This window comes from Amblyraja radiata, chromosome 3, assembly GCF_010909765.2.
Source record: "Amblyraja radiata isolate CabotCenter1 chromosome 3, sAmbRad1.1.pri, whole genome shotgun sequence".
Taxonomy (NCBI): domain Eukaryota; kingdom Metazoa; phylum Chordata; class Chondrichthyes; order Rajiformes; family Rajidae; genus Amblyraja; species Amblyraja radiata.
This window is the reverse complement of record NC_045958.1, coordinates 114211782-114227786: the sequence shown is the minus strand read 5'-3', so window position 1 is coordinate 114227786 and position 16005 is coordinate 114211782. Positions and strand designations below refer to the sequence as shown.

Below are 16005 nucleotides of genomic sequence, written 5' to 3'. Positions count from 1 at the left end.
GCGACAGCAGAAATATTATGCTTTACTCATGGTTAAGTTAGGAATTTATTTTACATACAGCAGACTATATTATATTACAGATTTGTAAGGGTGGAAGGGGTTATGGGGAGAAGGCAGGAGAATGGAGTTAGGAGGGAGAGATAGATCAGCCATCAGATTGAATTGCGGGTACACAAAAGTGCTGGAGAAACTCAGCGGGTGCAGCAGCATCTATGGAGCGAAGGAAAAAGGCAACGTTTCGGGCCGAAATGCTTCTTCAGATTGAATGGCGGAGTTGACTTAATGGGCCAAATGGCCTAATTCTGCTCCTATCACATATGAACTTTTGAATATTGATAATACAGGCACCTCCATTTTACGCGGGGAAGACAAGATTGAAAAGCAGCACGTAATTCGGAAACGTGCAAATTAATAATATACACGATTACGCTGTCTGCAGTAAATTGGTGTGTACTATTCCAAAATGAATGAATAATTTTATTGGCCAATTATTCACATACAAGGAATTTGCCTTGGTGCTCCGCCCACAAGTGACAACATGACATACAGTGACAGTTAAGAATGATACATAAAACATTAAACATTAATAATAAAATGATGATTATTAATATTATTCCAAAATACCAGTGCATAAATCAAGCTTTGGGATTAAAGGAACAAGCATGTTATTTCAAAAACACACAAATTACACACGGGTAAAACACAATCTATCTCTATATTGGGAACTGTGACAGTATGTTATTGAGTATCGAACACACTCGACTCTGCTGCCTAACAGGATAAAATGCAATTTCATGGCCATTCATGGGAAAACATATCTATTGGTTGTGTAGGAAGGAACTGCAGACGGTGGTTTAAACCGAAAATAGACCACAAAATGCTGGAGTAACTCAGCGAGACAGGCAGCATCGTTGAGAGAAGAAATGGGTGACGTTTCGACGACTCTTCAGATTTCTCCTCCTTCTCTCCGCCAAGAGTCCTGCAACACCCTCTCTCACTGCTCCCCTTCTGTGATTATCTCTCGTTTTCCCCCTCCCCTGACTGAAGAAGGGTCTCGACCCGAAACGTCACGCATTCCTCCTCTCCAAAGACGCTGCCTGTCCCGCTGAGTTACTCCAGCATTTTGTATCTACTGGTATCTGTTGGTGATGAAACAAAATAAAACAGAAACAAACATTGTCAAATAGGTTTAACAATGCTCTCTTGCAAATAAATGTCACCTCTTTAATTATGAATGCATTGTGCCTCAATGCATTCATGAAGGTATGACATGCTGGCTTAGGAGATGAAACGAGAACAATCAGCATTTGGGAGGTTGCCGTTGTACATTAGGCAGATGATTCCAACTGTGTTGGGCTAGAAAGAGTAAATGTTAAGCATGGGTTGTCTTTACAACTTCTAATCAACTTTTACAATTGGAAACTAGTCACATGAAGAATATTCCATTGCATGCCTGGTTTATCCCTTGGAAACTCTTTGGTTGGTAAGGCTGTAACCAAACGATATAACCACTGAAGGTACACAAAAATGCTGGAGAAACTCAGCGGGTGCAGCAGCATCTATGGAGCGAAGGAAATAGGCGAAGTTTCGGGCCGAAACCCTTCTTCAGACTGATGGGGGGTGGGGGGGAGAAGGAAGGAAAAAGGGAGGAGGAGGAGCCTGAGGGCGGGGGGATGGGAGGAGACAGCTCGAGGGTTAAGGAAGGGCAGGAGACAGCAAGGGCTAGCAAAACTGGGAGAATTCAACGTTCATGCCATCCGGACGCAAGCAACCCAGGCGGAATATGAGGTGCTGTTCCTCCAATTTCCGGTGTTGCTCACTCTGGCAATGGAGGAGACCCAGGACAGAGAGGTCGGATTGGGAATGGGAGGGGGAGTTGAAGTGCTGAGCCACCGGGAGTTCAGGTAGGTTATTGCGGACTGAGCGGAGGTGTTCGGCGAAACGATCGCCCAACCTCCGCTTAGTCTCCCCGATGTAAGTCAGCTGACATCTAGAGCAGCGGATGCAGTAGATGAGGTTGGAGGAGATACAGGTGAACCTTTGTCGCACCTGGAATGACTGCTTGGGTCCTTGAATGGATTCGAGGGGGGAGGTGAAGGGACAGGTGTTGCATTTCTTGCGGTTGCAACGGAAAGTGCCCGGGGAGGGGGTGGTACGGGAGGGAAGGGAAGAATTGACAAGGGAGTTGCGGAGGGAGCGGTTTTTGCGGAAGGCAGACATAGGGGGAGATGGGAAGATGTGGCGAGTGGTGGGGTCACGTTGGAGGTGGCGGAAATGGCGGAGGATTATTTGTTGTATTTGCCGGCTGGTGGGGTGAAAGGTGAGGACTAGGGGGACTCTGCCCTTGTTGCGAGTGCGGGGATGGGGAGAGAGAGCAGTGTTGCGGGGTATGGATGAGACCCTGGTGCGAGCCTCATCTATGGTGGCGGAGGGGAATCCCCGTTCCCTGAAGAACAAGGACATTTCCGATGCCCTGGTGTGGAATGAAGAAGGGTTTCGGCCCGAAACGTCGCCTATTTCCTTCGCTCCATAGATGCTGCTGCACCCGCTGAGTTTTTCCAGCATTTTTGTGTACCTTCGATCTTCCAGCATCTGCAGTTCCTTCTTGAACACAATATAACCACTGATCTGTCCTCATAGCCACAATATCTATGCATCCGACCCAGTTAATTTCTTGGTCAGAGCATTGATTAAAAGGAACTCGACATCGTTCGTGTGGTTGAAAATAGTGGCAAAGTCGCTGTGTTCCTCTTGTGAGGTGGAAGAACTGAGGATATCACTTGACAATCTCCTTGCAGCATTGTCCAGGGCTCTGGGCATTAACGTTAATTTCAATTATTCATGAATGCTTTGTTAGCCATCTTCAACTCTTTGACTGCATTTTCTAAATTGTTTCACTTTTAATTCTGTAAACCTCATGGTTCACCAGACGATTGGCTTGTTTTATCAGTATAATGGTTACGTTCTCAGACCACTTCTGCTAAATATCCGTCAAACAGCACCTGTGGAAGAAAACCACTGTGCCTGAGTTTCGCATCTCATGACATTCCGTCCCTGGAAGAGACCTCAGTATTATAATGACGCTTGTGAAAATGTATTCATATTTGAGAAGTGATAAAACGCTATTGTGAGATCAATCGGATTGTCTTTCCGCTGACTGGTTAGCACGCAGCAAAGGCTTTTCACTGTACCTCAGTACACGTGACAATAAAATAAACTGAACTGAATCGCAAGGAATGAATGGTAAAATTATTCTCTTTGTTATACAGCCATTAACAGCTTTTACACTGTTGATTTTGAGTCTTGGCTGATTAATCCAGATTGCAAGGGACCAGTGTCTTTCCACTTCCACTTCCCCATTCTATTATTATAATCAAAACCATATTTAAAAAAGAGTTAGCCATCCTGCTGCAACGAGGGAATTGGATTTCATAGTCTAACCTCATTGAAACCCGTGTTGTATCTTCCTACAATCAATAGTTTTGCAAGTTTCCATTTAACTCCAATTCAAAAAGTTGAGTACGCAAGGATCTGCAGATGCAAGAATCATGAGCAAAACCCTAAGTGCTGGAGGAATTCAGCGGGCCAGGCAGCATCTGTGGAGGGAATGAACGGACAACGTTTCGAAGGGTCAAGACCGTTCTTCATTATGAAATGTCATCTGGCCATTTCAGTCACAAATGCTGCCTGACATGCTGAGTTCCTCCAACACTTTGTGTTTTGTTAAATAACTTGGATGTCTGTCCAAAAAATTATGGTGAGCCTGGGTCTAACGTAATGTTCCAAATTGCATTAGACATAGAAACATAGGAAATAGGTGCAGGATTAGGACATTCGGCCCTTCGAGCCAGTACCACCATTCCCTTAAGAATATGGTCATGACTGATCATCGAAAATCAGTACCCCGTTCCTGCTTTTTCCCCATATCCCTTGATTCTGTTAGCCCTAAGAGCTAAATCTGACATTCTCTTGAAAACATCCAGTGAATTGGCCTCCACTGAAGAGAATTCCACAGATTCACAACTCTCTGGGTGAAAAAGTTTTTCCTCCTCTCAGTCCTAAATGGCCTACCCCTTATTCGTAAACTGTGACCCCTGGTTCTGGACTCCCCCAACATGGGGAACATTTTTCCTGCATCTAGCCTGTCCAATCCCTTAAGAATTTTATATGTTTCTATAAGATCCCCTCTCCACCCATTACATCATGTTGTGCACCCATTCAGGATATTCTCATCAAATGAAAGTGTGCCATTTTCCATCGATTTGGTTATAAACCATACAGTAGATCAGGCCATAAGAAATCGGAGTAGGAATTGGTCATGTGGTAGCGAAGTCTACTCTGCCATTCAATTAGATTACTGCTCAGCTTCTAATTCAACATTATTTTTCTCCTCTTATCCTAACCTCTGGAATGTTTAAATAGAGTTTGAAACTAATAGGAAATGTTTTTTTGATTTACAAGTTTTTAATTAGGGGACATCTTTTAGATCATAACCCTTTAAAAATCCACCTGCAGCACATGTGCAGTAATTTAGTAGCATAAAAGACTTTCACCAAGATTACAAAATCCATATGACATTTTCCTTATGGTGATCATTGTAAAAATATATTAATCTGCTCATAATGATAGAACCTAGATCCAAAGACTTTCTCTTTGCCATCTTCACACTTTTGATTAGGAAGGAACTGCAGATGCTGGTTTAAACCAAAGATAGGCACAAAAAGCTGGAGTAACTCAGCTGGGTCAGACAGCATCTCTGGGGGAAAGGAATAGGTGACGTTTCGGGGTCGAGACCTTTCTTCAGTCTGAAGGAGGGTCTCGACTCTTATGTATGCGTGACTATAAGGAATACATGACGTTCCGAGATATATAAGGGTCGAGACCCTTCTTCAGACTGAAGAAGGCTCTCGACCCGAAACATCACCTATTCCTTTTCTCCAGAGATGCTGTCTGACCCGCTGAGTTACTCCAGCTTTTTGTGTCTCACGTTTGTTAAACCAGAGTTGAAACTGTTCATATCATTTGGTCTTGTTGGGGAATATTTCTCTGGTGCCTTGCTGTTAAACTAGCTGTGTTTAGACTGTAACATCCTGTATTCATCTACATGTTTTCACTGAAGGTATCTCAGGATGACGGGGCAGCGTTGTGGTTGGATGAGGTACAAGAAGCAATCCTTTCTGCAAACCAAGACACTGAAGATGCACATTCCTGTGAGTAAAAACATGTGTCTGGAATTTAGAATGGGCATTGTGGGGACAACATTTCACATTTTATTTTACAGCAACAAAAATGCCTATTGTAGGTCCATTGCCAGAGTGAGCAACAGCGGAAATTGGAGGAACAGCACCTCATATTCCGTCTGGGGACCTTGTGTCCGTATGGCATTAACATTGAATTCTCCCAATTTTGCTAGCCCTTGCTGTCTCCTCCCCTTCCTTAACCCTCTAGCTGTCTCCTCCCACCCTCCCATCCGCCCGCCCTCGGGCTCCTCCCCCTCCTCCCCTTTTCCTTCTTTCTCCCACCCCCCATCAGTCTGAAGAAGGGTTTCGGCCCGAAACGTCGCCTATTTCCTTCGCTCCATAGATGCTGCTGCACCCGCTGAGTTTCCCCAGCAATTTTGTGTACCTATTGTATATGCCTGATGGAATCAAGAGAGAGTTAGATATAGCTAACGGAATCAAGGAATATGGGGAGAAAGCAAGTACAACCATAGTACTGGTTGTGGATGATCATATTGAATGGCGGTGCTGGCTCGAAGGGCTGAATGACCTACTTCTGTGTCTATTTTCCATGTTTCTGTGTAGTAGTGAACCAGATTTCACTCGAACCAGCTCGCGTTTGAACCTCACCTACCCAGGACAACATTCTGCCATCACATGACCTCTTGGGTTCTGCAGGCATATCTGTCTCAGTTATTCTTTGAGGATCACTGGCAGTGCAGGGGCATCTAGATGTGGAGTACATAAAGCAAGGCCCAGGTGTACAGGCAGGAACTGCAAATGCTAGATTAAACTGAATGTAGATACAAAAAGCTGGAGTAACTCAGCGGGACAGATAGCATCTCTGGAGAAAAGGAACAGGTGACGATTTGGGTCGAGGCCCTTCTTCAGGCTGCGAGTTACTCCAGCTTTTTGGGTCTCTGTCGGAATTCCTTCCCAGTAATTCCAAGTTTTCATGATGGTCGGAGACATTCGGAGGCAATTGAACAGAAAAATGTAAATAATTAAAATTTAAAATTTAAATAACTTCATACCATACATGCCCCTTTTTCTTTGAGATGCAAGGCAGGGGCACTATTCAAGAGGCAAGTTAAGAATGTTTTATTGTTATATATGTCCCAAAACAAAAAAACAAATGTCTTACTTGCAGCAGCACAACAGATATGTAAGCCTGAGGTTGCACAGTGGTGCAGCGGTAGAGTTGCTGCCTTACAGCGCTAGTGACCTGGGTACAAACCTTACTACGGGTGCTGTCTTTACGGAGTTTATACATTCTCCCTGTGACCACGTGGGTTTTCTCCAGGTGCTCCAGTTTCCTCACACGCGCCAAAGACGTGCAGGTTTGTAGGTTAATTGGCTTCTGTGAATTGTCCCTGGCGAGTAGGATAGTACTAGTGTACGGGGTGAATGCTGGTCGGCACGGATTCGGTGGGCCGAAGGTCCTGTTTCCACACTGCATATTTAAGACTGAAGGATAGTAGATTAGTACTCTGGAAACACCATAATAAGAACAAATATATTATCGTGTAAAAAGTCTATGCAGTTTGGAGCTTATTTGGAGGTTGAAGTGTCTAGTAGCCTGATGGGTGCAGGAGAGAAGCTCCTATATCTGGACGTTACAGTTTTCAGGCGCCCATACTTTCTTCCCGATAGCAGGAGTGAAACAAGAGAGTGGCCAGGGTGGCGTGGGTCTCTGGTGATGCCGGCTGCCTTTTTGAGGCAGCGACTCCTGTAGATCCCTTCAGTGGTGGGGAGGTCAGTACCAGTGATGGAGTGGACGCTGTTCACCAGTTTTTGCATTGCCATGGTTGGAGTACAGCCCAGAGGCCAGGCACAAAGTCGATTTGTTCCTCTGGTTTAAATTGAGTTGAGATGTATGTGTATTTGACCTCTAGTATCTTGCTGACTTTCATGTTGTTCTATTGTGGGTGTCTGGAACACGCTGCTCCACCCACTCAACTCGGGCAGTGGCAAGATTGGGCTCAATGCAAGTGTTAAGCAGCAGGCAGGTGTTCAAAGCCAAATCAAGGAATGTGCTGTACTGCAAACTCACAAGATCTTAAGTCCTAGGAGCAGAATTAGGCCATATGGCCCATCAAGTCTACTCTGCCATTCAATCACGGCTGATCTACCTCTCCCCCTCAACCCCATTCTCCTGCCTTCTTCCCATAACCCCTGACACCCGTACTAATCAAGAATCTGTCAATCTCCGCCTGAAAAAATCATCCATTGACTTGGCCTCCAGAGCTGAGCTGTCTGTGGCAATGAATTCCACAGATTCACCACTTCTCAGGGGTCTATAAACTTACAAAATAAATCCCATATGCTGGAAATCTGAAATTAAACATTCTGGAAGCCTTGAACAGGCCAGGCAGCATTGGTGGAAGTAAAAACAGTCTGTCTTCAGGTTGAAGCCCATTCACCATTTCATCAAAAGCGTTTCCAGCTCTTGTGTTTTTATCTCTCAGGAATTTGCTGTTCTTCAGCTATGGCATTTGCTGGTTTGGAAATGCTTATTTATCAGATTCTTCCACGTCTCTGGCACGGCCAGGCAGTGCGTAAAGAGAACGGTATAGAAATATGGAAGAATAATTGGGAGCAGAAACAGGAAGGCAATGTGTGGAGAAGAGGCCGTTCCGTTTACTTCCTTGCCCTTCACATACTCCCTTTGACCTTTTTGAAGGGAACAGACAAACACCCTGTTCATCTTCATTGCAGGAGTCTGCAACGTGCCGTTCCTCTGCGTTTCTGCTTCCTTTGGGAGGACAAACATGTGCTTTGTGTAATGACTGGCTTTAATAACATGTACAGGTCAACGGCTCATGATCCAGATGGTACAATGTATAGGTTGATTTTGATTTGTCATGGGAATTTAAGTTGATCATCCAATTATGTTGTGACAGTGGGGGGGGGGGGGGGGGGGGGGGGGGGGGGGGGGGGATAGTTTAGATTTAGATGTATCATTGTTGTCCCATGCACCGAGGTAGTGAAAGGCTTTCTTTTGCATGATCAACTCCAGTAAAGCCAAGTGCAAGTACAACCGGTAGAACAAAGAGAAACATCCCAGGGCGCAGAATCCTTGAGATGAGATTCCTTGCATTAGATGAGATGGATGTTGACAACATTTAGATAACTTCTGTAGAAGAGCATCGTCATCGGCGGTCACTCGAAATGAGTATGACTGTCCACTTTTGGGAGGACGCCGGTGCGAGACTTTGTTTAACGTGGGGAGGCTGGTGCACTGACAGCCACCCCACGGTTCTTGACAGATCTGGGTCAGGATCCAGTGGCATGGAGTCCAAGACGACCGGTGACCCTTTTCTGCTGCAGCCTTCATCCGCCTTCCCAGCCGTTGTGACGCTCCACTAAAGTCAGCCATCGTCCTCTGCCTGTTCCACCGTTGAGGTCTTGGTTGGATTGTTCTTTGTCAGGGACCTCCCCCTCGACCTTACCGCCGTGGGTGACCCTACCAGGAGCATAGCTCCAGACGGCATCGCTCTCAGGATCTCAGGTCCACACGAGCTTCTCCACCACGACAAGGTGACAGTCCACGGAGACTGTAGAAGAGCAGAGACTATACCACAAATTCATATTATTCTGTTCACCTCATTTAAAGCTGTTTTAGTTTTAGTATTAGAGACACATGCTCTTCGGCCCACCGAGTTTTCAGCGGCCAGCCATCCCTCCATATTAACACTATCCTCCTCTAGGGACAATTTACATTTATACAAAATCTATTAAACCTACCAACGCACGTCTTTGGAGTGTGGGAGAAAACTGAAGATTTCGGAGAAAACCCACGTAGGTTACGGTGAGAACGTGCAAACTCCGTACAAACAGCGGCAGTAGTCAGGATTAATAATAATAATAATAATGTTTTGTTTATAGGGACAGTGCATATTAATTAACATTTTGCATGTAAATATGCGAGATTGTAGCCAATCAGTAGCTAATTTCCGTCTCTAGTCCCAAGCAAAGGTAGGTGAAGTGTCTTGCCCAAGGACACAACGACAGTACACACTCCAAGCAGGATTCGAACTGGCCACCTTCAGGTTGCCAGCCGAACACTTAGCCCATTGTGCCATTTGATTAAACCTGGGTCTCTGGCTTTGCAAGGCAGATAATCCTGTATGTCTTTGGTGTGTGGGAGGAAACCCATGTGGTCACAGGGAGAACGTACAAACTCCGTAAAGACAGCACCCATAGTGCGGTTTGAACTCGGGTCTCTAGCGCTGTAAGGCAGCAACTCTACCGCTGTGCCACCGTGCCGTGCCGTATTTTATCTGTTTCTTTTTGTTTTAAAGGCAAAATGCTCGAGTAACTCAGCAAACCAGGCAGCATCTCTGGAGAACATCAATAGGTGGCTTTTCAGGTCAGGACACTTCTTCAAAGTGAGTCTTGTTCAGACCAGACTGAAAAAGGGTCTCGACCTGAAAAGTCATCTATTTGTGTTCTGCAGAGAGGCTGCCTGGCGTGCCGAGTGACCGTGTGGGTTTCCCTGGTTTCCTCCCACACCAAAGACGCGCAGGTTTGTAGATTAATTGGCTTTGGTAAAGATTGTAAATTGTCCCTGGTGTGTAGTGTACGGGGATGGCACGTCAGCGAGGACTCGGTGGGCCGAAGGGCCTGTTTCCACGTGGAAACTAGACTTAACCTGGATGTGGTAATACATGGCTGGGCTATTTAATGTCTCTAGCCTGCCAATTTTTGATGCAATTACCCGCTGGATAACCGACTGGTAATGTTAAATGTCCGCCGAGCTTCTCAGCCGTGTATCTCTGGCTTCTTAAACGTTGTCTCCATTCTTTATTCCCCCTCTACCCCTCTCCCCCCCCCCCCTCTTTTGAAGGACACCGTACACTGCTTTAGCCGTCTTAATTACAGCACCAACCTTCCTGTTCATTGAGGTGTGTGTCTGTATCACCTTGGCTTTGCACCGTGTGAATTTTTTACACAGGGCAAGTGCTGTCTAAAAAATTCACACGGGCTGGTGAGGGAAGCGATGTGTGTGTATGTGTGTGTTCCACTCTGACAGTTGCCGTTCCAGCTCCCCTGTTTTCCAAGCAACTTGACAGTCGCTGAAAAATCGCCTAAGTGGGACAGGCCCGTGAGGGGTAACTTTTTCACACAAAAGGTGGTGGGTGTATGGAACAAGCTGTCAGAGGAGATAGTTGAGGCAGGTACTCTCCCAACCGCTTAAGAAACAATTAGACAGGTACATGGAACGGACAGGTTTGGAGGGATATGGACCAAGCGCAGTCAGGTGGGTCTAGTGTAGCTGGGACATGTTGGCCGGTGTGGACAAGTTGGGCTGAAGGGCCTGTTTCCACACTGTATCACTCTATAACTCTTTGTATTTGATCATTGTGGACGGTTTGATTGTAATCATGTATTGTCTTTCCCCTGACTAGATAGCATGCAAAAAAAAGCCTTTCACTGTATCTCAGTACACTTGGCAATAAACTAAACTAAAGGGCCGAACATCTAATTCTGACTTTAAGGAATGAATGAATGCCGAATTCTGACCTACAACTGTGTTTAAGAAGGAACTGCAGGTGCTGGAAAATCGAAGGTACACAAAAATGCTGGAGAAACTCAGCGGGTGCAGCAGCATCTATGGAGCGAAGGAAATAGGCTATAACTCTGACCTACAACTCCCCACGATGTGCCGTGGAAAGTATCCTCACCTACGGAATCCTGGTGTGGTTTGCTAGCTGTACTGTGGCTGAGAGGAGGGCGCTGCAGGGAATTATAAAAACTGCGCAGCGCATTACAAACGCTAACCTGCCCTCCTTGGATGACATATACAAGGCCCGATGCTTGCACAGGGCCATAAATATCAAGAAGGACACATCCCACCCTGCCAACCACCTTTTTACTCTGCTACCCTCGGGGAGGCGACTCAGGTCTCTGCAGGCTCGCACCGGTAGACTAAAAAATAGTTTCTACCCATGTGCGGTAAAAGAGCTTAACTCCAATAGTGAACACTGGGAAGCAAGAAGTAACTTCGAGGAATACTGCTAAATTCTTTTAAACTTTAAAAAAAATGTATCTATTATTTTACTATTAACTGTACATATGTGTATTGTTTGTTGTGTTGTATTTCTTTTAACGGAGGAGAAGCAAATGGAATTTTGTTGCTCAGTTTTGTGCAATGATAATAAACAAATTCTATTCTATTCACTTAGAACAAAAAACAGATGGTGAGATTTTATTTTCATTATGAATGATATAATGTAGCTCATCATTTCTTTCTCCTTTGCTTCTCTTTCAGTGGCCATCGCAGTGTCCGAGATTAACTCGGCAATAGAGAATGGGGATTCACAGCAGACGCTAGCTGCGATGCAGTCTGCAAATGCCGTCACGAGAGGAGTTGTACCAGAATGTGCCGATACTTATCAGAATGAACTCTTTGAGGCAAAGAAGCAAAAGACTGGAGAAGGTATGAAGTGCATGACTTACTGCAACTTTCCCTACGATGGCATTGGGAAGCTAAGAGGAAGAATCATTTAAGATTGACACAAAATGTTGGAGTGACTCAGGCAGGCAGCATCTCTGGATAGAAGGAATGGGCAATGTTTCCGGTCGGGACCCTTCTTCAGACTGAATAAGACAGTCTTAAGAAAGGTCTCGACCCGAAATGTCATTGGCCAAACTTTGGCAAATACAATCTCAAGTGGAGCATCAGGTAAGAAAATCTGCAAACAGCTCCGGACCTTGTCTTGAATTCACATGGTGAAGATGATGAGGGTAAAATTTCTCCAGCTTTCTCTGCAGGTTTTCTTTACAACCTGGATGAGATGCTTTCAAGAGAGAGCTAGGTAGGGCTTTTAAGAATAGCAGAGTCAGGGGATATGGGGAGAAGGCAGGAACGGGGTACTGATTGTGGATGATCAGCCATGATCACATTGAATGGCAGTGCTGGCTCGAAGGGCCGAATGGCCTACTCCTGCACCTGTTGTCTATTGTCTATTGTGACATGGAAGCTATACTCTTAAATGAATGAATGAATACGTTTATTGGCCAAGTATGTACACATACAAGGAATTTGCCTTGGTGCTCCGCTCATAGTAACAACACGACATACAGCAAACAATTAAGAGTAAAACATAAAACATGAAAACATTAGGAATAAAACATTATAGTTTAAACATATGAATGAAATAAAATACCAGAGCAAAAGGAGGCGACAGACTTTTGGTTATTGAGTAGAGCTACTACTCGTGGAAAAATGCCGTTTTTATGTCTGGTTGTGGCAGCTTTGACAATCCGGAGTCGCCTTCCAGAGGGAAGTGATTCAAAGAGTTTGTGGCCAAGTGAGTTTATTGTCATGTGTCCCTGTATAGGACAATGAAATTCTTGCTTTGCTTAAGCACACAGAAAATAGTAGGCATTTACTACAAAACAGATAAATGTGTTCATATACCATGATATAAATATATACACACATGAATAAATAAACCGGTAGTGCAAATAACAGAAAGTGGTTGCTAATAATCAGAGTTTTGTCCGAGCCAGGTTTAATAGCCTGATGGCTGTGGGGAAGTAGCTATTCCTGAACCTGGTTGTTGCAGTCTTCAGGCTCCTGTACCTTCTACTTGAAGGTAGCAGGAAGATGAGTGTGTGGCCAGGATGGTGTGGGTCTTTGATGATACTGCCAGCCTTTTTGAGGCAGCGACTGCGATAAATCCCCTCGATGGAAGGAAGGTCAGAGCCGATGATGGGCTGGGCAGTGTTTACTACTTTTTGTAGTCTTTTCCTCTCCAGGGCGCTCAAATTGCCGAACCAAGCCACGGCCAGGGTGAGAAGGATCAGAGATGATCTTACCCGCTCGCTTCCTGGCCCTTGCAGTGTACTGTCCGTCAATGGGGGGAAGGTTGCATTGAGCTCTGCCCATTTAGACTGCTACTTTAACCATTGGATCATTCTACTTCATTAGTTGATGTTATATTCCAAAACACACCTGGAGCTGCTCCTTCAACACCCTCTTGCATTTTGGAGCCATTTTACAATCACCACACATGATCTTGAATGTACAAGCTGGTTATTGCTCCTTGGTGTACTGGTGGAAAGAGAGCCAATTAATTCCCAGAGGGAATAACAGCTGGATTAACTCAGCAGGTCAGTCAGCAGCTCTGGAGACAGGCAGCGTCTCTGTCCCCGAGGGACCAGTGAATTGACTCAATTTTAAGAAAAACAAAGATAAGATTCTGGCATTTTAGCTCTGAAAATGAATAACTAAAACTTGCTGAAGATAGACACAAAGTGCTGGAGTAACGCCCCTGTCCCACTTAGGAAACCTGAACGGAAACCTCTGGAGACTTTGCGCCCCACCCAAGGTTTCCGTGCGGTTCCCAGAGGTTGCAGGTTGTTGCCGGAGGTTGCAGGTAGTGGAAGCAGGTAGGGAGACTGACAAAAACCTCCGGGAAACGCACAGAAACCTTGGGTGGGGCGCAAGGTCTCCAGAGGTTTCCTTTCAGGTTTCCTAAGTGGGACAGGGGCATAACGCAGTGGGTCAGGCAGCATTTCTAGAGAAAATAAGACGGGTAACGTTTCAGGTCAGAACCCTTCTTTAAACCAAAGAAGGGTTCGACCCATCCTTTTTCTCTAGAGATGGGCGGCACAGTGTCACAGCAGTAGATCCACTGCTTTACAGTGCCAGGGACCCGGGTTTGATCCTGACTATGGGTGCTGTCTGTATGGAGTTTGTACAGTCTCCCTGTGATCCGATTGGGGTTTCTCCGAGATCTTCGGTCTCCTCCAACACTCCAAAGACGTACAGGTTTATAGGTGAATCGGCTTGGTATAAATGTAAATTGTCCCTAGTATGTAGGATAACGTTAATGTACAGGATCGCTGGTCGGTGTGGACTCGGTGGGCTGAAGGGCCTGTATCCACGCTGTATCTCTAAACGCAACTAAACAAAAGATGCTGCCTAACCCGTTTACTCCAGCATATTGTATCCATCTTCAGTCTAAAACTAGCATCTGCAGTTCTTTCTTATAAACCTTGCTGCTTAGTAATACCAATAGCTGGTTTTTGCTTGTTTTTAAATCTCATTCATGTTTAATTTTCAATGTTGGAAAATTAAATTAACAAAAAGTCAACCAAACAATATTTCCTACAGCAAGAAGCTTTGTCAGTATTGATGTCATGGTTTTCATATTTAACTTATAGATTGACTTGTAGTTTGCTTTGAGTGGAGTTTGGGGAGGAAAGTGACTTGCAGCCAAAACTCTCCTGAGCATCGTAAATGGCAGTAACTACTTTGTATTATCTACCCCTCTCCCCCGGTAAACATGTCTCTCGAAGTCCCAAACGGATACAGTTCCTCAGTTCAATGACACCTCCATTTGGAAGCGCTACACGGGAATGCTAACGTGACGTTGTCTTTTGTATCGTTCATGCGCAGGACCAAATGGAAGTCTTTGGGTTATTCACAAGATAAAGGACAAGTATGAGTATTACCACAACCTGGAAATGGCAGAAGGCACGTGGGAAAAGCCAGAGTCCATTGTACAAAACAACACCCAGCTTAGTAGAGAAGAAATTCAGGTATTGTCAGCCGTCTGTGAAACTTTTTATACTTGATATAAGTCCCTGCTAACAACTAGTTTGTGTTTAGTTTCCCCTGACTCTCAGTCTAAAGAAGGATCTCTAACGGAAACATCACCTATTCCTTTTCTCCAGAGATGCTGTCTGACCCAGCCTTTTGTTGCCTATCTCAAGTTTAGTTTATTGTCGTGTGTACCGAGATACAGTGAGAAGCTTTTTGTTGCGTGCTAACCAGTCAGCGGAAAGACAATCCATGATTACAATCGAGTTCTCCACTGTGCAAAGACACACGCTAAAGGGAATAATGTTTAGCGGAAGCTAAAGTCTAGTAAATCCGGTCAAAGATAGTCCCCAATGAGGTTGTTGGTAGCTCAGGACTGCTCTCTAGGTGTTGGTAGGATGGTTCGGTCGCCTGATAACCGCGTCTGAGCAGTCCCTACCTGAGCACACTTGTTGCTGTGCTGGCAGGCTGTGTGAGCTGACTGTCCAAACATCATGTGTACCTAGGGAGAGTGAAATTATCTTTGCATGCTATGCACAAAGTACACAAAGAGTCGCCACATATCTGGGGCGACAAAGTTACAAATTACTCATTAAAACCCCGATGGTCCCTCTTTGCTCGCAGGACCCCAGCATCCTCCCCACCCAGTCTCGGGCCCTCCAACCCCAAACCCCCAACCCCTCCCCCTTGCTGGGCCCCCTTTTGTCCTCTGCGGTCCCGCTCTTAGCCCCCCCCACCCCATCTCCCCTCGGCCACGTCCTCCTTTGTTCTCTGCAGTACCCCTCTTCCCACCCCCCACCCCGTTCCCACTGCCAAGTCCCCATTGTCCTCTGTTAACCCCCCATTGTCCTCTGTGCCCCCCCCATTGTCCTCTGTGCCCCCCCCATTGTCCTCTGTGCCCCCCCCCATTGTCCTCTGTGCCCCCCCCCCATTGTTCTCTGTGCCCCCCCATTGTTCTCTGTGCCCCCCCATTGTTCTCTGCCCCCCCCCATTGTTCTCTGTGCCCCCCCCATTGTTCTCTGTGCCCCCCCCCATTGTTCTCTGCCCCCCCCCCATTGTTCTCTGCCCCCCCCCCCCAGTGTTCTCCTCGCCCCCCCTTTGTTCTCGGTGGCCTGCCTGGAGGAACCGAGCGTGTGGAGGGAATGGGGCAGGCAACGTGTCTGGCGAGAACCTTTAGACAGACCTCTTCGCACATTGCTCTTTGTCAAGAGCGTTTTTTTTGTCATATGT

At 45.8% G+C, this 16005-nt stretch overlaps 1 protein-coding gene across 2 annotated transcripts in view; it reads left to right on the top strand.

The window, feature by feature from the left end:
- Nucleotides 1–16005, top strand: part of iqgap2 (IQ motif containing GTPase activating protein 2) — a 306105-nt gene that overhangs the window by 207789 nt on the left and 82311 nt on the right. For both annotated transcript variants that reach the window (XM_033018621.1, XM_033018622.1), the window contains 3 exons: nucleotides 5120–5210; nucleotides 11494–11661; nucleotides 14632–14774. In XM_033018621.1, the coding sequence (XP_032874512.1) occupies nucleotides 5120–5210; nucleotides 11494–11661; nucleotides 14632–14774 (402 nt within the window). The remainder of the gene's footprint in view (nucleotides 1–5119; nucleotides 5211–11493; nucleotides 11662–14631; nucleotides 14775–16005) is intronic.